General features: G+C 46.5%; 1 protein-coding gene across 4 annotated transcripts in view; it reads left to right on the forward strand.

Annotated features, from left to right (window-relative positions):
- The window catches only part of farp2 (FERM, RhoGEF and pleckstrin domain protein 2), a 237,559-nt gene that overhangs the window by 25,864 nt on the left and 188,222 nt on the right, over positions 1–23,473 (forward strand). For all 4 annotated transcript variants that reach the window (XM_067995648.1, XM_067995650.1, XM_067995651.1 and 1 more), the window contains exon 3: positions 17,268–17,372. In XM_067995648.1, coding sequence (XP_067851749.1) covers positions 17,268–17,372 — 105 coding nt within the window. The remainder of the gene's footprint in view (positions 1–17,267; positions 17,373–23,473) is intronic.

Genomic DNA, 23,473 nt, shown 5'->3' on the forward strand with positions numbered 1-23,473 from the left:
CTGGACTCCCCAGCCATCGGGAACACCCTGCCTGCATCTTGTCTGTCTAGTCCTGTTAGAATTTTATCTGTTTCGATGAGATCACCTCTCATTCTTCGAAACTCTAGTGAATATAGGCCTAGCCGACCCAATCTCTCTTCATACGTCAGTCCTGCCATCCCAGGAATCCGTCTGGTAAACCTTTGTTGCACTCCCTCTATGGCAAGGACATCCTTCCTCAGATAAGGAGACCAAAACTGCACACAATACTCCAGGTGAGATCTCACCAAGGCCCTGTATAACTGCAGTTAGACAGCTCCTGTACTCAAATCCTCTTGCAATGAAGGCCAACATACCATTCGCCTTCCTAACTGCTTGCTGCACCTGAATGCTCGCTTTCAGTGACTGCTGTACAAGGACACCCAGGTCTCGTTGCACCTCCCCTTTTCCCAATCTGTCACCATTCAGATAATCTGTCTTTCTGTTTTTACAACCAAAGTGGATAACCTCACATTTATCCACGTTATACTGCATCTGCCATGTTCTTGCCCACTCACCCAACTTGTCTAAATCACATTGGAGCCTCTTAGCATCCTTCTCACAGCTCACATTCCACCCAGCTTTGTGTCGTCTGCAAACTTGGAAATGTTACTTTCAGTTCCCTCATCCAAATAATTGATATATATTGTGAATAGCTGGGGCCCAAGCACTGATCCCTACGGTACCCCACTAGTCACTGCCTGCCACCCGGAAAAAGACCCGTTTATTCCTACTCTCTGTTTCCTGTCTGTCAACCAATTCTCAATCCATGCCAGTATATTCCCCCAATCCCATGTGCTTTAATTTTGCACACTAACCTCGTGTGTGGGACCTTATCTATTCTACTAGTTACCTCCTCAAACAACTCCAGTAGATTTGTTAAGCATGATTTCCCTTTCATAAACCCATGCTGACTTTGTCCAATCCTGTTAATGCCCTCCAAGTGTTCTGTTATCACTTCTTTTATAATAGACTCTAGTATTTTCCCCACTACTGATGTTAGGCTCACTGGTCTGTAATTCCCTGTTTTTTCTCTCCCTTGTTTAAATAGTGGGGTTACATTTGCCACCCTCCAATTTGTAGAAACTGTTTTCGAGTCTATAGAATTTTGGAAGGTGACCACCAATGCATCCACTATTTCCAGGGCCACTTCCATTGCCTATCCACCGTCATCCCTTTTAGTAAAGTTCTCCGATCTATCATAGCCAACTCGCACCTCAAACTTTCGTAATTTCCTTTATTTAGATTCCGGACCCTAGTTTCACTCTCCATCTTAATGAGGAATTCTATCATGTTATGGTCGCTCTTCCCTAAGAGACCCCGCACAACAAGATTGTTAATTAATCCTTTCTCATTGCACAATACCCAGTCTAGGATCACCTGTTCTCTAGTTGGTTCCTCAACATATTGGTCTAGAAAACCATCATGTGCACACTCCAGGAATTCCTCCCCCACAGTATTATTGCTAATTTGGTTTGACCAATCTATATGTAAATTAAAGTCACCCATGATTATAGTTGTACCCTTCTTGCATGTGTCTCTAATTTTCTGTTTAATGCCCTCCCCTACATCTCCACTACTGTTTGGGGGCCGATAGACAACCCCCACCAACATTTCTGCCCCTTGATGTTTCTTGGCTCCACCCATACAGATTCCACATTGTGGTTTTCCGAGCCAATATCCTTCCTCACTATTGCATTGATTTCTTCCTTTACTAACAACGCTACCCCACCTCCTTTCCCTTTTTGCCTGTCCTTCCTAAATATTAAATTTATTGAGTGCATGAGGAATATCTTGAAGAAAAGATTAGCAAGAGATCCACTTGCAGGGCAGCAGAGTGTTGGATGATCTGAAGTTCATGGAGGGTGGAAGAGCTTCGCCAGGAGAGCGTTAGGAAGAGTCGAGTCTGGAGGTAGCAAAAGCATGGATGAGGGATTCAGCAGCAGATGGGTGATGTTACGGAGGTGGAAGTAGGTGGCCTTTGTGATGGAGCTCAGCTCGTATCAAATAGGATGCCGGTGTTGCAAATAGTCTTGTTGAGTCTTAGACATTGGCCAGGGTGGGTGATGGAATTAGTGACGAGGGAATGGAGTTTGTGGCAAGAAAGAAAGAAAAGAAAGATTTGTATCATGTATTTATATAGTGCCTTTCATGACCTCAGGTCGTCACAAAGCACTTTTCTTCAAGATATTCCCATGTCTCCAATGGACTCCTACATAAGACTGCATAAGCAGAGATTCTGTGGAGTAGTCACTGTTGTAATGTAGGAAACGAGGCAGCCAATTTGTGCTCAGCAAGGTCCCACAAATAGCAATGTGATGACCAGATAATCGTTTTTTTGTGTGGTGTTCGTTGAGGGATAAATATTGACCAGAACACTGGGGAGAATTCCCCTGCTCTTCCACCCTCCATGAACTTCAGATCATCCAACACTCTGCTGCCCTGCAAGTGGGCAGACTGGGCCTTGGTTTAACATCTCATCGGAAAGACGGCCCCTCCGACATTGCAGCACTCCCTCGGGACTGGCAGTGTTTAATTGGAGGAAATTGTGGCTCATTCAGGGTTCGATGTTGGACAAGCAGTCTGCCAACACAGAGGCAGTGGAGGGGTTGAGAGAGGTGGTAGTGAGGTAGAGTTTGGTGTCATCAGCGTGAATGCGAAATCTGACGTATTTTTGGATGATGTTACTGAGGGGCTGCATGTGAAATAGGGGGGGGGGGGCTAAGGATAGATCCTTGGGGGACTCCAGAGGTAATGGTGCGGGAGCGGGAAGAGAAACCATTGCGAGTGATTCTCCAGCTACGACTGGATAGATAAGAATGGAACCAGGCAAGTCCAGTCCCACCCAGCTGGACAGCGGAGGAGTGGTGTTGGAGGAGGATGGTGTGGTCAACTGTGTCAAAGGCTCCACACAGGTTGAGACGGATGATGAAGGATAGTGCACCGAGGATGTCATTTGTGACTTTGATTACGGTTGTGATAGGGGTGGAAACCAGATTGGAGAAGTTCAAATGTAGAGTTATGGGAAAGATTGGCATGCATTTGGGAAGTGACAACATGTTCATTGAGAGGAAAGGGAGGTTGGTGATGGGGAGGTAGCTTGTAAGGACAGAGTGGTCAAGAGTGATGGGTGAGCTGCAGTTTCTCTACTTATAAAATGTGTAATTGATATTTGCATATGGGCTGCAGTGCCTCTGGAATTGGTAATGATTCAGGGGCATAAGCTCGTGCTTCCTTGTATTGTTATGGAGATACTTTTTGTATTACTGAGTGATCAGTAATTGTAGCAGCGAAGTTTGCTTTGGATTCATGCTGTGTACAGGATGAGCCGTTGTGCAAGCCTGTGCCAGATTCTAGGAGTTGCGCCAGCTGGCAGGAGGATCAAACGGCAGGCTTACAGTCACTCTCGTGTGTGGTAAGAGAATACTTGTATTGTGATGTGGGGAGATACCATTTTGGCAGATGGGTGCATTTCAGGATTTAGACCAGTGCACAAGTTGTACTGACATCTGTAGGCAGAACAGTTCTGACAGTAATGCTGCTTGACAGAGGAAAGAAATATAGCAGCTGGTCAGACTAGGCTGGCTTTAGCTGTCTGCTGTCTAGGTCAGTATCTTTTACTTCCCTGTTGTATGTTGCAGAATTATTCAAATTCCTATGTGGCTGCAATCTGGTAATATGTTATTGCTCTACCCTGGAAGACAAGCTGAGCATGGGCAGAGAAAGAAGGTGGAATCTGAGCTTTTCACCCCTATCATCTGATGGGATAAATTTGCAGAGGTAATGACAAAAGCCTGTTGCTGCTTGAAGTGTCAGCTTGGCTCAATAGTAGTACACTCGTCTCAGTCAGAAGTTCCAGGGTTCAAGTCCCACTCCAGAGACTTGAACATGTAATCCAGGCTAATGCTTCAGTGCAGTACTGAGGGAGTGCTGCACTGTTGGAAGTGCTGCCATTCAGAAGAGTAATTAAACAGGAGGCCCTAACCGCCTGTTCAGGTGGGTGTAAAATATCCCATAGAATTATTTGAAGAGGAGCAGTGTCTGGCCAACACTTACTCCTCAGTCGGCACCTTCAAAAACAAAATAAATGCTTATTTAGTGCTGTTCGTAGGATCTTGCTGTGTGTGAATTAGCTGCCACATTTTCCTACAAAATAAGAGGTTGCACTTCAAAAGTGCTGTTAGCTGTGAAGCGCTTTGAGATGTCTTGAGCATGTGAAAGGCCCAATATAAATTCATGTTTATTTGTTCTTCCTTTCTTTTATTTGATTATCTGTGGTGATCAGAGAGTTCTGCACCTCCACCACCTTTTGCATGAAGATGTGTTTCCTAACTTCTCTCCTGAATGGCCTGGCTCTGATTTTAAGGTTATGTCCCCTTGTCCTAGACTCCCCCACAGCGGAAGAAGTTTCTCTCTATTCACCCTATCAATTCCTTTCAAAATCCTAAAAACCTCAATCAGATCACCCCGTAATCTTCTATATTCCAGGGAATACAAGACTAGTTTATGTAATCTCTCCTCATAATTTAACCCTTGAAGCCCTGGTAACATTCTGGTGAATCTGCACTGCACTCCTTTCAAGGCCAGTATATCCTTTCTAAGGAGCGGTGCCCAGAACTGTACACAGTACTCCAGATGTGGACTAACCAGGGCTGTGTATAGCTGTAGCTAAACTTCTTCCCCTTTATATTCTAGCCCTCTAGTTAAAAAGGCTAACATTCCATTAGCCTTTTTGATTATTTTTTGTACCTGACCACTACATTTTAGTGATCAGTGTACATGGATTCCTAAATCTCTTTGGTCCTCCACTGTTTCTAGCTTTTCACCATTTAAAAAAATACTCTGATGTATCCTTTTTTGGTCCAGAATGAATGACCTCCCACTTACCTATGTTGAAATGCCACAGTTTTGCTGACTCACTTAATCTATCAATGTCTCTTTTGTAATTTTATGCTCCTGTCTACACTACTTACTATGCCACCAATCTTTGTCATAGGCAAACTTGGATATATGGCTCTCTATTGTGTTATCTAAGTCATGAATAAATATAGTGAATAGTTGAGGCCCCAGCACAGACCCTTGTGGGACACCACTTGTCACTTGCTTCCAATTCGAGTACATACCCATTATCCCTACTCTCTGTCTTCTACCGCCCAACCCATCTCCTAACCAGGTCAATTCCTTGAGCTTTAATTTTAGCTAACGGGCTCTTATGTGGAACTTTATCGACTACTTTCTAGAAGTCCATATAAACTGCATCCATAGACATTCCCCTGTCTACTACTTTATTTTCTTCCTCAAAAAATGCAATTAGGTTAGTTAGACATGACCTACTCTTTACAAATCCACGTTGACTCTCTAATCACCTCAAATTTCTCTAAGTGCTCAGTCACTTTGTCCTTAATTATAGATTCCAATAACTTCCCCACAACAGATGTTAGACTAACAGGTCTATAATTTCTTGGTTTCTCTCTCTCACTTTAAGGGAGAGTCCATGGTGAGGATAGATTATATTTGGGTTGTGGAAGGAGCAAGCCTGCTGGAATTTTAAAAAAAATCCAATTACTGTATCTATTTCTTTTAATCTTGGGTGGAAATTATCAGGGCCTGGAGATTTGTATTCAATTCTATTCAGCTTATCTATTATAATTTTCTTCTTTACCAATGTTTCGTCGCCCCTGTGCCTTTGACATTGAATGCTTCACCATGAGGACTGAAGCAACCTGTTCATTTAATAGTTCTGTTATGCCCTTGCCCTAACTATTGTCATACTTAATTTGTATTTAACAGGCCCACATCTAATTTCTCATTTTGTTTTTCTTTTTGGTATTTGCTATTTATCTTGATATGATTTACAGTTTCCCCCCATACTTCTGTCCACTCATTTTCTTCGCTTTTTATTGCTTTCTGTAATCCTCCCAATTCTCATTCCTGTTGCTATTTTTTTTACCTGTACACAGGCTTCTCCTATCTGTTTCCCTACCCTGACTGCATCGTTTGTGGGTTTGTGATTCGGGGGCTGGTATTAGTTATGTAAATGCGCAGAGCTGGACCCACTCCTTTGCTACCTGTGGTTCTCTGAATAAAATTGCGGCCAAGGGGCTGTATAGAGACTGGTTTTATGTTCTGGTAAAGTGTGTGGGGGCGGGGGGCGGTTCTTGTTAAGTTAGTGGCTGGTGCTGGGAGGTTTGCAGAATCCAGTTGCCCATTTATAGTCCCACTTTTCTAGAACAGAACCTCGGAAGTTGAGATTGTAAACAGTGTGTCCCAGTTCTTGTTTATGGGTTTACGATGCTCTTGGTTCCTTGATCCTCTGCTTGTGCACCCAATGGAGAGAACTGGATATTTTTCTCTGGCTGCACTCCTCTAGTGTAAAAGCTCCTTAAAAGTAGATGGTGCTAAACAGAATCTTTAAAACATCTGTGCATGCAAGAAGCAGTTCCCAATATAAATGGGCCATTAAAGCCATCTGGAGAATGTATTTGCATGTCTAGCTAGGGGAGGAGGCAATGCAACCTATTAAACATACAAAAATGATATTTGAGTCGTATATAAAAAAAACTTGTCCTCATTATTCTATTTCTAGAAAAGTACTATGTAGTCCAAACATAACTCCCTTACCAAATAAACACTTATTAAAAGGCAGTAACGTCCTTCTGAATTTTAAAAGGCTGAGCCCTTTAACTAAATCCTGGTCTTTTAAAAGCTTCAAAGATAAATGCCACGGTTCCTGTGCTTTGAGCTGATGGTCAGTTTTAACTCTGATGTGGAAGCTGATCAGAGCCTTTAATGTGACACACTCTTGGACGGTGGGAGAGTTGACCCCAGTAACCAACTGTTGAAACAGGCCAGTGTCAGTAACCTACGGTGTAGCTGCTTTCTGGAACCAGTGAGGATTTAATTAAATGAGAAGGCCCTGGCTTTCTAATAAGAATACATGTTACATTTCTACATTTAGAAATCTGCTTTGATTTTATTTGAATTGAACAAGGTTATAATTTCAGTCTTGGGTAGGTATAACTTATGAGACCTAATCTTGTATGCGCAGGCTAAATTTTGGGAGCTGCAAATTTGTCTCCCCACCACGTAAATCTTTGAGCTGGGTAGGGAATAAAATCTGCTTAGTAATACAACACTTAATGAGAGCTGGAATTCAAATTAGCACTAATACTGTAGAGGACGAATTCCTGGAAAGTGTACGAGATGGTTTTCCAGATCAGTATGTTGAGGAAGCAAATAGGGAACAGGCTATTTTAGATCTAGTATTGTGCAATGAGAAAGGGTTAATTAATCTTGTTGTAAAGGAACCCTTAGGGAAGAGTGACCATAATATGATAGAATTCTTCATTAAGTTTGAAAATGATGTAATTCATTCTAAAGCTAGAGTCTTAAATCTAAACAAAGGAAACTGAAGGTATGAGGTGCAAGTTGGCTGTGGTTGATTGGGGAACTGCATTAAAAGGTATGACGGTAGACAGGCAATGGCTAGCATTTAAATAATTAATACACAATTTGCAACAAATATATATTCCTTTAAGGCATAAAACCACAACAGGAAAAATGGTCCAACCATGGCTAACAAGAAATTAAAGATAGTATTAAATCAAAGGAAGAGGCATATAAAGTTACCAGAAAAAGCAGTAAGCCTGAGGATTGGGAGCATTTTAGAATTCAGCAAAGGAGGACCAAGAAATTGATAAAGAAAAGGAAAATAGAATATGAGAGTAAACTAGCGAGAAACATAAAAACAGACTGTAAAAGCTTCTATAGGTTTGTAAAAAGGAAAAGACTGGCAAAGTCAAATGTGGGTCCCTTACAGACAGAGACGGGAGAATTTATAATGGAGAATAAGGAAATGGCAGAGAAATTAAACAAATACTTTGTGTTTGCCTTCATGGAAGAAGACACAAAAAACCTCCCAGAAATACTAGAGAACCAAGGGTCTGGTGGGAATGAGGAACTGAAAGAAATTAGAATTAGTAAAAAAAATAGTACTAGAGAAATTAATGGGACTGAAAGTCGATAAATCCCAGGGTTTTGAAAGAGGTGGCTATAGATGCATTGGTTGTCATCTTCCAAAATTCTATAGATTCTGGAACGGTTCCTGCAGATTGGAGGGTAGTAAATGTAACCCCACTATTTAAGAAAGGAGGGAGAGAGAAAACAGGGAAAGGAGGGAGGGAGAGAGAAAACAGGGAACTACAGACCTGTTAACCTGACATCAGTAGTAGGGAAAGTGCTAGGATCTGTTATAAAGGATGTGATAACAGGAAACTTAGAAAATAATAATAGGATTTGGCAGAGTCAACTTGGATTTATGAAAGGGAAATCATGTCTGACGAACCTATTGGAGTTCTTTGAGGATGTAACTAGTAGAATAGATAAGGGGGAACCAGTGGATGTGGTGTATTTGGATTTTCAGAAGGCTTTCGATAAGGTCCCACACAGGAGGTTGGTGAACAAAGTTAGAGCACATGTAATTGGGGGTAATATACTGGCATGGATTGAGAATTGGTTAACAGACAGAAAACTGAGAGTAGGAACAAACAGGTCTTTTTCAGGTTGGCAGACTGTGACTAGTGGGGTACCACAGGGATCGGTGCTTGGACCCCAGCTGTTCACAATATATATCAATGATTTGGATGAGGGGACCAAATGTAATATTTCCAAGTTTGTTGATGACACAAAACTAGGTGGGAATGTGAGTTGTGAGGAGGATGCAAAGGGGCTTCAAGGGGATATAGACAGGCTAAGTGAGTGGGCACGAACATGTCAGATGGAATATAATGTGGAAAATGTGAAGTTATCCACTTTAGTAGGAAAAACAGAAATGCAGTGTATTTTTTTAAGTGGTGAAAGATTGGGAAATGTTGATGTTCAAAGGGACCTGGGTGTCCTTGTACACCAGTCACTGAAAACTGACATGCAGGTGCAGCAAGCAACTAGGAAGGCAAATGGAATGTTGGCCTTTATTGCAAGAGGATTTGAGTACAGGAGTAAAGATGTCTTACTGCAATTATATAGGGCTTTGTGAGACTGCACCTGGAGTATTGTGTACAATTTTGGTCTTGTCATAGAGGGAGTGCAACAAAGGTTCACCAGACAGATTCCTGGGATGGTGGGATTGTGGTATGAGGAGAGATTGAGTAGACTGGGCCTTATTCTCTCGAGTTTAGAAGAATGAGAGGTGATCTCATTGAACCATACAAAATTCTTACAGGGCTTGACAGGGTAGATGCAAGGAGGATGTTTCCCCTGGCTGGGGAGTCCAGAGCCAGGGGTCACAATCTCAGAATAAGGGGTAGGCCATTTAGGACTGAGATGAAGAGAAATTTCTTCACTCAGGGTGGTGAATCTTTGGAATTCCCTATCCCAGAGGGCTGTGGAGGCTCAGTCATTGAGTACATTCATAACAGAGATCGATAGATTTCTAGATATTAAAGGCATCGAGGGATATGGGGATAGTTCAGGAAAATGGCGTTGAGGTAGAAGATCAGCCATGATCTTGTTGAATGGCAGAGCAGGCTCGAGGGGCCGGATGGCCGACTCCTGCTCCTATTATGTTCTTACGTTCAAGGTGTATTTGCAAATACCATAAAGGTAATTGTAAAATCTGTTTGTTTGCTGGCATACAGCTTCCCAGCTGGTCAAACTCTAATGTTTCCACTGAACAGTCAAGCCCCAACTATTATCCTGGGGATCGAACTTGGCGAATTCTGGTCTCATGCAGGCCATTTACCTCTACACTATCGGAGGAGCCTCATTCGAAGCTCCACTCTGAATTTGTCTCTGCAGCTATTTTTCTTACACAGCTGTTGTTTACTGGCTGTAAGAAAAACCCCGGAACAGTGGTGTACACTTCCTGGATACTGGTGCTACCATGGATAACCACTAAAAAGGCCACGAGCCTTTAAAGCAGCAGAGCCTGCTGGTGGAGTGCTGTCAGATGAAATCTGCAAACTGCATCTGTTGGGATTCTGCTTATATTGCATTTTTGGTAGCGACGCCATTCAAAAAATGGAGGGCGCGGACCCGGCTCCTCCGGGGAATGGAGGGCGCGGACCCGGCTCCTCCGGGGAATGGAGGGCGCGGACCCGGCTCCTCCGGGGAATGGAGGGCGCGGACCCGGCTCCTCCGGGGAATGGAGGGCGCGGACCCGGCTCCTCCGGGGAATGGAGGGCGCGGACCCGGCTCCTCCGGGGAATGGAGGGCGCGGACCCGGCCCCTCCGGGGAATGGAGGGCGCGGACCCGGCCCCTCCGGGGAATGGAGGGCGCGGACCCGGCCCCTCCGGGGAATGGAGGGCGCGGACCCGGCCCCTCCGGGGAATGGAGGGCGCGGACCCGGCCCCTCCGGGGAATGGAGGGCGCGGACCCGGCCCCTCCGGGGAATGGAGGGCGCGGACCCGGCCCCTCCGGGGAATGGAGGGCGCGGACCCGGCCCCTCCGGGGAATGGAGGGCGCGGACCCGGCCCCTCCGGGGAATGGAGGGCGCGGACCCGGCCCCTCCGGGGAATGGAGGGCGCGGACCCGGCCCCTCCGGGGAATGGAGGGCGCGGACCCGGCCCCTCCGGGGAATGGAGGGCGCGGACCCGGCCCCTCCGGGGAATGGAGGGCGCGGACCCGGCCCCTCCGGGGAATGGAGGGCGCGGACCCGGCCCCTCCGGGGAATGGAGGGCGCGGACCCGGCCCCTCCGGGGAATGGAGGGCGCGGACCCGGCCCCTGCGGGGAATGGAGGGCGCGGACCCGGCCCCTGCGGGGAATGGAGGGCGCGGACCCGGCCCCTGCGGGGAATGGAGGGCGCGGACCCGGCCCCTGCGGGGAATGGAGGGCGCGGACCCGGCCCCTGCGGGGAATGGAGGGCGCGGACCCGGCCCCTGCGGGGAATGGAGGGCGCGGACCCGGCCCCTGCGGGGAATGGAGGGCGCGGACCCGGCCCCTGCGGGGAATGGAGGGCGCGGACCCGGCCCCTGCGGGGAATGGAGGGCGCGGACCCGGCCCCTGCGGGGAAGAATGTGGGGTGATGGGCAAAACTCCTGGTTCCACTTCACTGTTACAGTTTCAGGTTTGACAGAATCAACTTTTCATTGAACAACCTGACAAGTTTCCTGAAGCAGTTCATGTCTGTGATCCAGAAGCTGTACCTTGTCCATAATCTGTGTTTCGCAGTGCAACATCCTGAGGATTGGTCCTGACCTTATTTGCTTTAATTGGGTTTAAATATAGTCTAATGCTGAGCCATCAAACTGTCTTTGAAATAGCAGATGTTGCCACTTCGTGCAGGTCATTCAGACTAAAGCAGCCAATATATTTATTTGCATTTGAGTAGTGATTTTTGTGCATTTGGGCAAACTGAATATATACGTAAGAGTGCCCCATATACTTGCATATATGATGACTTGCCCCCACATTTTAACCCCAAACAGTAACATAAAATTGCTTAAAATTTTTTATTGTTCTCAGGATATGGGTGAAGCTAGCAAGGCTGTATTCATGACCTCGCCCAGTTGCCCAGAAAAGGTGGTAGTGGGCTTTCTCCTGGAACTGCTGCAGTCCTTATGGTGATGGTGCTCCCAGCAACTATGAAGGAACAGCATTGTATGTCTGAATCAAGATGGTGTGTGGCTTGGAGGTGAAATTGGTGTTCCCATGACATTGCTGTTCCTTCCCTTCTTGGTGGTAGAGGTCTCAGGGGAGGTAGCAGCTGTCGCAGTAACCTTGGTGAGTTGCTGCAGTGCATCCTGTAGATGTGCTCGCAGGATTGTCCTGTTTGTGTCGAGCTTCTTGATTGTTGCAGCCGCATCTATCCAGGTGAGTATTCCATCACACTCCTAATTTGAGCTTTGTAGATGGTGGAGGGAGTCAAGAGGTGTGCCACTCAGTGGAATGTAGAAGCCTCTGCCTGGTTCTTGTGGCCATGATGTTGATAGGGCTGAACCATTCTGATATCATAGCACTTAAGGCCGGTAGCAAATTGGAGCCTTCTGTCTGATCACATACCAAAAGTGGCAAATAACCCCAACTTTTAACTTTTAAGTGTAAAAATTCTCGCTTCTGTTAATTCTTTTAATACATTGTTTTCACATGACCTTTAATATGATTGAAACAAATCTGCAAATGTAAACACATGTAAGGAATCTTACAACACCAGGTTATAGTCCAACGGTTTTATTTGAAAATCACAAGCTTTCGGAGGCTTTCTCCTTCGTCAGGTGAAGTGTGGGATTCCTTGAATGTTACCGCATTTGTAGTCAGAGAACAATACCTGATGATTACAGATAATCTTTCCAACTGCCCGTTGTCAAGGCAATCAAAGTGTTCAGACAGAGAGATATTACATACAGGACCACCGAATATACAAACGGCTGGAACAAAAGACACAGAGAGAGAGAGAGAGAGAAACATCCGAAAGGAAGAGAAAGACAGAGAATGACCTGTTGTATTAAAAACAGATCACTTTTTTTCGCTGGTGGGGTTACGTGTAGCGTGACATGAACCCAAGATCCCGGTTGAGGCCATCCTCATGGGTGCGGAACTTGGCTATCAATTTCTGCTCGACAATTTTGCGTTGTCGTGTGTCTCGAAGGCCGCCTTGGAGAACGCTTACCTGAAGATCGGTGGCTGAATGTCCTTGACTGCTGAAGTGTTCCCCAACTGGGAGGGAACCCTCCTGTCTGGCGATTGTTGCGCGGTGTCCGTTCATCCGTTGTCGCAGTGTCTGCATGGTCTCGCCAATGTACCATGCTCCGGGGCATCCTTTCCTGCAACGTATGAGGTAGACAACGTTGGCCGAGTCACAGGAGTATGAACCATGTACCTGGTGGATGGTGTCCTCTTGTGTGATGGTGGTATCTGTGTCGATGATCTGGCATGTCTTGCAGAGGTTGCTGTGGCAGGGTTGTGTGGTGTCGTGGACGCTGTTCTCCTGAAAGCTGGGTAATTTGCTGCGAACTATGGTCTGTTTGAGGTTGGGTGGCTGTTTGAAGGCGAGTAGTGGAGGTGTGGGGATGGCCTTAGCGAGGTGTTCGTCGTCATCGATGACGTTGAAGGCTGCGGAGAACATGGCGTCGTTTCACCGCTCCGGGGAAGTACTGGACGACGAAGGGTAATCTGTTGGTTGCGTCCCGTGTTTGTCTTCTGAGGAAGTCTATGCGATTCTTCGCTGTAGCCCGTCGGAACTGTCGATCGACGAGTCGAGCGTCATATCCCATTCTTACGAGGGCGTCTTTCAGCGTCTGTAGGTGTCCGTCGCGTTCCTCCTCGTCTGAGCAGACCCTGTGTATTCGCAGGGCCTGTCCATAAGGGATGGCCTCTTTGACGTGGTTAGGGTGGAAGCTGGAAAAGTGGAGCATCGTGAGGTTGTCCATGGGCTTGCGGTAGAGTGAGGTGCTGAGGTGCCCGTCTTTGATGGAGATTCGTGTGTCCAAGAAAGAAACCGATTCTGAGGAGTAGTCCATGGTGAGCTTGATGGTGGGATGAAACTTGTTGATGTTATCATGTAGTCTCTTCATTGATTCTTCGCCGTGAGTCCATAGGAAGAAAATGTCGTTGATGTATCTGGTGTATAGCGTTGGTTGGAGGTCCTGTGCAGTGAAGATGTCGTGCTCGAACTTGTGCATGAAAATGTTGGCGTATTGGGGTGCGAATTTGGTCCCCATGGCTGTTCCGTGTGTTTGGGTAAAGAACTGGTTATCAAAGGTGAAGACATTGTGATCCAGGATGAAGCGGATGAGTTGTAGGATGGCGTCTGGAGATTGGCTGTGGTTGGTGTTGAGTATTGATGCTGTCGCAGCGATGCAGTCGTTGTGGGGGATACTGGTGTAGAGTGCCGAGACGTCCATCGTGGTGAGAAGTGTTCCTGGTTCAACTGGTCCGTGGGTGCTGAGATTTTGTAGGAAGTCTGTAGTGTCGCGACAGAAGCTGGGGGTTCCCTGTACGATGGGTTTCAGGATGCCCTCGATGTATCCAGAGAGGTTCTCACACAGGGTTCCGTTGCCTGATATGATAGGACGTCCGGGTGTGTTGGCTTTGTGTATCTTTGGGAGGCAGTAGAAGTCTCCCACGCGGGGAGTACGTGGGATGAGAGCGCGTAGGATGCTTTGAAGGTCTGGATCGAAGGGCTTGATCAGTTTGTTGAGCTGGTGGGTGTGTTCTTTGGTCGGATCTGCAGGTAACCGTCTGTAGTGTTCCTGGTTGTCCAGTTGTCGGTATGCTTCTTTGCAATAGTCCGTTCTATTCTGTATGACGATGGCTCCTCCTTTGTCCGCTGGTTTGATGATGATGTTGCGGTTGGTCTTGAGAGCGTCGATGGCGTTGCGTTGTGCTCGGGTGACATTCTGGACTGTCTTCTGAGTGCGGCTGATGAATCTGGCATTGACGCATTTCCTGACAGCTTGAGCATACATGTCAAGCTTAGGGCAGCGACCCTCCGGAGGAGTCCAGTTTGACTCTTTCTTCTTCGGTTGCTGTACCGCGGATCCCTCTGTCCGCTGTTCCGGATCGTTGATTGTCTCATTGGGTTCGCTGCTGAAATCTTGGGATTTGTGGAAGAATTCCCGGAGCCTCATTCTCCTGATGAATTCCTCTCTGTCCGCCGCGAGACCAATGGGGTCCATTTTGGTGGTGGGGCAGAAATTGAGCCCTCGGCTGAGAACTTCGATTTCATCTGGTTGAAGGGTGTGGTCGGACAAATCAACTATAGACTTCCCTGTGGTTGCAACCGTGGTACCAGGGGAGGCTTGGTTGATGCTGGTGGTGATGCTGAGTTTCTCAAGCTTCCTGCACTTGGTTTTCATGTGGGCAGCATAGTTCCGTGGCCTCGTCTGTTTGGCGGTGTCTCGTAGCTGGTCTACTGTGTCCTGAGTACAGGTTGAGATATGGACTCTATCTTGGTTTCGAGGTTGCGACGTCTGCTGTAGAGTTGGTGTACGAGATGGTTGTGGAGTGTGCGAGAGGTACGACGGCAGAGTCTCTCAGCGTAATCTGAGTTGTATGTCGACTTGAGTGGGTTCGTGATCTGTAGTCCTTTCGGGATCTTGTCTGCTTTCTTGCAGCTCTGTAATAACTTGGATATCCTCTCCACTGTGAGCCGGCAGTTTGTGGTGTCGATAGTAGCCATGATGTGGAGATGCCGGTGATGGACTGGGGTTGACAAATGTAAGGAATCTTACAACACCAGGTTATAGTCCAACGGTTTTATTTGAAAATCACAAGCTTTCGGAGGCTTTTTCCTTCGTCAGGTGAAGTGTGGGATTCCTTGAATGTTACCGCATTTATAGTCAGAGAACAATACCTGGTGATTACAGATAATCTTTCCAACTGCCCGTTGTCAAGGCAATCAAAGTGTACAGACGGAGAGATGTTACATACAGGACCACCGAATATACTAACGGCCAGAACAAAAGACAGACAGAGAGAGAGAGAGAAACATGCGAAAGGAAGAGAAAGACAGAGAATGACCCGTTGTATTAAAAACAGATAACTTTTTTTCACTGGTGGGGTTACGTGTAGCGTGACATGAACCCAAGATCCCGGTTGAGGCCATCCTCATGGGTGCGGAACTTGGCTATCAATTTCTGCTCGACGATTTTGCGTTGTCGTGTGTCTCGAAGGCCGCTTTGGAGAACGCTTACCTGAAGATCGGTGGCTGAATGTCCTTGACTGCTGAAGTGTTCCCCGACTGGGAGGGAACCCTTCTGTCTGGTGATTGTTGCGCGGTGTCCGTTCATCCGTTGTCGCAGTGTCTGCATGGTATCATGCTCCGAGGGCATCCTTTCCTGCAACGTATGAGGTAGACAACGTTGGCCGAGTCACAGGAGTATGAACCATGTACCTGGTGGGTGGTGTCCTCTCGTGTGATGGTGGTATCTGTGTCGATGATCTGGCATGTCTTGCAGAGGTTGCCGTGGCAGGGTTGTGTGGTGTCGTGGACGCTGTTCTCCTGAAAGCTGGGTAATTTGCTGCGAACGATGGTCTGTTTGAGGTTGGGTGGCTGTTTGAAGGCGAGTAGTGGAGGTGTGGGGATGGCCTTAGCGAGGTGTTCGTCGTCATCGATGATATGTTGAAGGCTGCGGAGAACATGGCGTAGTTTCTCTGCTCCGGTGAAGTACTGGACGACGAAGGGTACTCTGTTGGTTGCGTCCCGTGTTAGTCTTCTGAGGAGGTCTATGCGAGGGATTACATAGCGGGGGATTATCCAAACCCGTCCATTTTCAAATGGCATTAAGTAACTGATGAGAAATGGCCTCAATCTCACTGAGTGATCTTGTAAAATTCAGAATGTCAAAAGACTACATCCCCTCAAAACAAAGTCCTGAGGAAGTGGTAACTTGTTGTGCACCTTGCTTCTGTTGGGCAGAGATATAGCACTGTGTAGGGGTCACGAGTATTCGTATTCTGATGCTGGCCATGACCCTATAACAGCTCAGGTCTGTGGTCTGTTTAATGGGGTGATGAATGTGCACTCTGTATTGGGCACAGGACTTGGCAATGCTGATGGTGCTTCTGGAAGGAGACAAGACTATCATGTCAAGCGTGCTGGAGCTTGTAGATGGCAACGGTAATGGGGCAGGAAAATAGAAACGGAAGGGCAGTAAGTTGTTTTGGTGTGGAGAGCAGGCCCTATCGTGTGTATCACTTGTACTTGCTAAATACAGAACTGTCTTGGCACTGGATTATATGGAGTAGGCCTGGCTGCAGTTTACTTCCCTGGTGTTCTGTCATCCAAGAGGCTGAAAGATTTAACTCTTTAAGTAGTTTATATTCTCTCCAAAAAATATCAAGTAATATTCTCTTGCCAGATTTCTGATTTCCACTCCATTCCTAAGACAGCACACTTCCAGTCTCTGTCAGTGCTGCACTGTAACTGCTCAGGGATGTGCAATGGTTAGTGATGTGCTACTACTTGTGGGAAATGGTTTAGTCTCCATACTCTACCCTTCCACAGTGGCCTTGAGGTTTTGAACTTGGCAGAAGGAAATTGCAGGTGAGGATTTACGTACTACCATTCCATGGACTCCAAACCACCATCTCAGAATACCTTTTAAATTTTAATCAAATGATTGCTCTGTGCAGTTATTTTGCATTGATTGAGATGGGGGTATTTTATCCCTCCTTTCCAAAAAGGATTGGGATGGAAGGTGGAGTCTGGGCGAGGAGTGAAGTGATCCAGTAGCATTGAGGAGGGAGAGGAGGGTGGAGCATTGTGATGGGATTTCACTTTTGCTGATCATTGTGATTCTGCTTCCACAGCAAAAAGCCCATGGTCAGGCTCTGATGGATGAAATCTTTCAACGCCTCAACCTTGTCGAGAAGGATTACTTTGGGTTGGAGTTCCACAACAGCCGGGGGAATGAGGTATGTAGTCTAGACGAGACTGTGCTCTCGTGAGAACAGTCAAAATCTCAAGTCATCAAATGTCTTGTCATTGCATCTGTGCAAGAGCGTCAGCTGTGTATAGTTATTGGAAAAAATCATTTGGTCCACTGAGTGCACAGCCTGTGTGCGCAGGACTCCTTTCCCTAAGTATACAGACCAGTAATAGCGCCCTGTGCACAGAGTGCACAGCCTGTGCGCGGGACGCCCTTTGCCCGAGTGCACAGCCTGTGCGCGGGACGCCCTTTGCCCGAGTGCACAGCCTGTGCGCGGGGCGCCCTTTGCCCGAGTGCACAGCCTGTGCGCGGGGCGCCCTTTGCCCGAGTGCACAGCCTGTGCGCGGGGCGCCCTTTGCCCGAGTGCACAGCCTGTGCGCGGGGCGCCCTTTGCCCGAGTGCACAGCCTGTGCGCGGGGCACCCTTTGCCCGAGTGCACAGCCTGTGCGCGGGGCACCCTTTGCCCGAGTGCACAGCCTGTGCGCGGGGCACCCTTTGCCCGAGTGCACAGCCTGTGCGCGGGGCACCCTTTGCCCGAGTGCACAGCCTGTGCGCGGGGCACCCTTTGCCCGAGTGCACAGCCTGTGCGCGGGGCACCCTTTGCCCGAGTGCACAGCCTGTGCGCGGGGCACCCTTTGCCCGAGTGCACAGCCTGTGCGCGGGGCACCCTTTGCCCGAGTGCACAGCCTGTGCGCGGGGCACCCTTTGCCCGAGTGCACAGCCTGTGCGCGGGGCACCCTTTGCCCGAGTGCACAGCCTGTGCGCGGGGCACCCTTTGCCCGAGTGCACAGCCTGTGCGCGGGGCACCCTTTGCCCGAGTGCACAGCCTGTGCGCGGGGCACCCTTTGCCCGAGTGCACAGCCTGTGCGCGGGGCACCCTTTGCCCGAGTGCACAGCCTGTGCGCGGGGCACCCTTTGCCCGAGTGCACAGCCTGTGCGCGGGGCACCCTTTGCCCGAGTGCACAGCCTGTGCGCGGGGCACCCTTTGCCCGAGTGCACAGCCTGTGCGCGGGGCACCCTTTGCCCGAGTGCACAGCCTGTGCGCGGGGCACCCTTTGCCCGAGTGCACAGCCTGTGCGCGGGGCACCCTTTGCCCGAGTGCACATTGTGTATAAAACGCCATTGTGTGCAACCTGTTTTTAATCTTGTATGCAGGACACGTGTGCCTGACTGTCGACCGTGAGTTTTTTGATGGGGCAAAGAGTGAGCACTGCTGTCGTACCTGTGTGCTTTATATTTCCCCCTTCTCTCTGCTTTGCCTCATCCCGTCCTCTTGGTCCCTCTCCCTGCTGATGGCATTGAGAAATCACTGAGAGTAATCTCGGAATCCTTTCAGAGAGAATAGCTAGAGATGGAAATGAGAGTTTAATCTGTAAACCTATAAGAAATTTGATTTTCAGTTTTTGTTTAAATGTTCCCAATCAATATTCTGGATTTAAAATGACTTCTGATCTGATTTACTGGTTTACACCCCCACACTGAGGCAGTGCTGGATCTAGTGGTGCAAGTAGAGGAAGTCAAAATTAAAATGAGACCTAAAGAAGCATATGACAAATCTCGAACTAATAATATGAAGGAAAATCAAGCCAAATATAGAGGACTAGTAAAAAAAATAATTGAATGTCTAAGAGGGTACGAAGAAAGACTGGCAGGTAAGGTAAGAGGCAATAGTGAAGGATTTTATAAAGATTAAAAGAAAGAGAGATGAAAAAGGAAATCATCTCGTGGATGATGAAGGAACGTTGGTACCAAATGAAGACTTTGCCTTGGTTTTCACAGAAGAGTGTGGTAATGTGAATGAAAGGGTACAAGAAGAGGAGGCAGAGCAAATAGGAAGGGTAACTATAGATAAGGAAGTAGTACTGAAAATAATTGGTGGAACTTAAAGGCTCCTGATGGCTGCATCCTAGAACGCTGAGGGAAGTCAGGAAGGAAGTAGCAGAGGCTCAGACCACAATCTTTCAAACATCCCTAGATATGAAAGTTGTGCTAAAGTACTGGAGGGTTGTATGTGTAGCGAGTGCAGATTCGCTGCAAACATTTAAAAGTAGCTGGTTAACAAACGGCATGTTTTTGTCTGCTAACACTCCTGTGAAGTGCCTTGGAACATTTTACTACATTTAAGGCGCTATATAAATACAGGTTACTGTTGTTGGATGAGTTCCTGACAGTGGCCAATGTAACAACAACAGCAACTTGCATTTATAGAGCATCACATCCCCGATTTTAATCGCTCCACCATTGGTGGCAGTGCCTTCAGCTACCTAGGCCCTAAGCTCTGGAATTCCCTCTCCAAATGTCTCTGCCCCTCTACCCCCCCTCTCTCTAAGATGCTCCTTCAAACCTACTTGTTTGACCAATCTTTTGTTCACCTGTCCTAACATATCCTTATGTGGCTCGGTGTCAAATTTTGTTTGATAAAGTTCCTATGAAGCGCCTTGGGATGTTTTACTACGTTAAAGGTGCTACATAAATGCAAGTTGTTGTAGAAAAATGTCCCAGAGCACTACACAGGCATGATCAAAAATAATAGACGTCAAGCCATAGAAGGAGATAAAAGGAGAGGTGACCGACAGGTTGGTCAGAGATAGGTTTTAAGGAAGGTCTTAACGGAGGAGAGAGAGATGGAGAAATTTAGGAAATTCCGGAGTGTGAGGCCTAAATGGCTGTATATTACTGTATATAGAAGGTATGTGGATCGTTAGGTGCTGTCACCCAGTCACCCATGGTTTCCTGGAACATGTTTTGATCGCCTCAGGGGTTGCAGAGTAGGTTGTTTTTCTAAATTGGCCAGAGGTTTCCCCCCCTTTTTTGCCATTCCCAGGAGTTTAAATGACTGTGTGTTGGGTGGAGGTGACAGTGTGCAGAAGTTACACCATACCAGTATAAGACAAGGAAACTGCACGGAAAACTAAAAATAAATCAAGGAGAGGAACTAACTAGATTCAGTATAAGTTCTTTAAAAAATGGTGATGGAGAAACTAATGAGATTAAAGATAGACAAATCTCCAGGACCCGATGGTTTCCACCCCAGGGTATTAAAAGAAGTAGGTGAGGAAATTGTTGATCCATTAGTCATGTTCTTTCAAAACTTTCGTTTCAGGAATTACCCCCTTGGATTGGAAAATTGCCAATGTCATTCCACTATTTAAGAAGGGTAGGAGAGATAAACTAGGAAATTATAGGCCTATTAGTCTAACATCACTTGTGGGGCAGTTACTAGAATCGGTTATTATGAACGGAGTGACTGAGCATTTGGACAAATTTGAGCTAATCAGAGAGCCAGCATGGACTAGTAAAGGGTAAGTCATGTCTAATGAACCTAGATGAATTTTTTGAGGAGGTAACTAACGCAGTAAATAAGGCAGTGTCTACGGATGTTATTTATATGGACTTCCAGAAGGCATTCAGTAAGGTTCCCCATAAGAGACAATTAATAAAAATGAGAGCGTATGGAATTGGAGGCAACCTATTGGCTTGGATAGGGAATTGGTTATGAAGTAGGAGATAGAGAGTAGGGATAATGGGTATATACTCAAATTGTTAGGATGTGACCAGTGGTGTCCCCCAGGGATCTGTACAATATAATTATAAATGACTTGGATGAAGGAATAGAGAGCCATATATCTAAAATAAAAACAGAGTGCTGGAAACACTCAGCAGGTCAGACAGCATCTGTGGAGAGAGAAGCAGAGTTAAAGTTTCAGGTCGATGACCTTTCGTCATAACTGATATCTGAGCTGTATATCTAAGTTTGCTGATGACACTAAATTAGGTTGCACATGGAATAGTGTAGATGGGAGCAGAAAGCTGCAAAGGGATATTGATAGATTAAGTGAGTGGGCAAAACTGTGACAGATGGAGTTCAATGTGGGGAAGTGTGAGGTCATCCACTTTAGACCTAAGAAAGGTAGATCAGAGTATTTCCTAAATGGCGAGATGCCAGGAACTATGTAGGATTTAGGGTCCAAGTACAGAAATCACTAAAAGGTAGTGGACAGGTACAAAAAAAATTTAAAAGGCTAATGGAATGTTGGCCTTTACCTCAGGAGGACTGGAATACGAAGGGGTGGAAGTTATTTTACAGCTGTACAGAGCTCTGGTTAGACCCCATCTGAAGACTGCGTTTAGTTGTGGGCACCACACCTCAGGAAGGATATATTGGCCTTGGAGGGGCGCAGCACACATTCACCATAGAAACATGGAAAATGTTCGAGCCTGCTCCGCCATTCAATATGATCATAGCTGATCCTCTATCTCAATACCATATTCCTGCTCTCCCCATACCCCTTGATGCCTTCTGTGTCTAGAAATCTATCTAGCTCCTTCTTAAATATATTCAGTGACTTGGCCTCTACATCCTTCTGTGGTAGAGAATTCCACAGGTTCATCACCCTCTGAGTGAAGAAATTTCTCCTCATCTCAGTCCTAAATGTTCTACCTTGTATCCTGAGACTGTGACCCCTCGTTCTAGACCCCCCAGCCAGGTGAAACACCCTCCCTGCATCCAGTCTGTCTAGCTTTGTCATAATTTTATACATTTCAATGAGATCCCCTCTCATTCTTCTAAACCCGAGTGAATACAGGCCAAGTTGACACAATTTCTCCTCATACGACAGTCCTGCCATCCCAGGAATCAGTCTGGTGAACCTTCACTGCACTCCTTCTATGGCAGTATATCCTTTCTTGGTAAGGAGACCAAAACTGCACACGATGCTTCAGGTGTGGTCTCACCAAGGCCCTGTTTAACTGCAGTAAGAACGATACCGGGGCTGAAACAGTTAAACTATGTGAACAGGTTGCATAGACTAGGCTTGTATTCCCTTGAATGCAGAAGATTAAGGGGTGATCTAATTGAAGTGGTTAAGATGATTAAAGGAGTTAATAGGGTAGATAGAGAGAAACTATTTCCTCTGGTGGGGGAGTCCAGAACAAGAGGGTATAATCTTAGAGCTTAGGCCGTTCAGGGGTGATGTCAGGAAGGACGACTTCACACAAAGGGTAGTGGACATCTGGAACTCTTTTTTTTTCCCCCCCCCCCAAAAAAACTGAGATTTTTGTTAGGCAAGGGTATTAAGGGTTATGTAACCAAAGCAGGTAAATGGAATTAAGATACAGATCAGCCATGATCTAATTGAATGGAGGAACAGGCTCAAGGGGTTGAATGGCCTCCTCCTGTTCCTATGTTCCTACTCCTTTACCTGTCCTTTTTCATATGTTTCCGATGCCAATGCAACAACTCGACCAATCAGCTTAGCATCAGTAGTGGGTAAGCTTTCAGAGGACATAACAGATAAAATGAATACTCACCTTAGAAAGATGTAGGTTAATTAAAGTCATCCAGCCGAATTTATAAAGGGCAAGTTGTGTGTTAAATTGTAATAGTTTGAGGAAAGAGTGGTGTGCATTGATAAAGGAGTGAATGTTGTGTATTTGGGTTTTGTAAAGGTATTTGAGGTGCCACCGACGAGACTTACTGAATTAAATTAAGACACACGATGTTAAAGGGAGTGTGGCAGCACAGATAGGAAGTTGGTTAAAGGACAGAAAAGAGTGTCGTGCGTGGCTGTTGGATGTTTTTTTTTGAACTGGTGCTATGTAATTTGTGGTGTCCCCCAGGGGTCAGTGTTGCTTTTAATACATATAAATCTGCTAGGTTTGTGAATAGAGACACAATGTCAAAATTTGTATACAGCACAAAAATAGCGAGTGCAGTTAACTGAAGAGGATGAAATTCAGGCCACCGTGAGTAGGTTGGGCACAGACCTGTCAGATGAAATGTGAGGTAATACATTTTAGGCAGAAGAAAAGAATATACACGAATTGGTAAAACTTTTAAAAGGGGTAGAGAAACAGAGAAACTTAGGAATTCAGATACATAACTCTTTTAAAGTGAGAAGACAAGTTAATAAAATTAAAACAAAAAACAAATTGGTCCTAGGTTTTGTAAATAGGGGTATAGAGTAGAAAAGCAAAGAGGTAATGCTCAACTTATACCAATTACATTTTGGGGCACGGTTGGAACATTCTTTCCAGTTTTGGAGTCCTTACTTTAGCAAAGATGTCAAGGTCTTGAAGTGAGTGCAG

Source organism: Heptranchias perlo, chromosome 13 (assembly GCF_035084215.1).
Source record: "Heptranchias perlo isolate sHepPer1 chromosome 13, sHepPer1.hap1, whole genome shotgun sequence".
NCBI lineage: Eukaryota > Metazoa > Chordata > Chondrichthyes > Hexanchiformes > Hexanchidae > Heptranchias > Heptranchias perlo.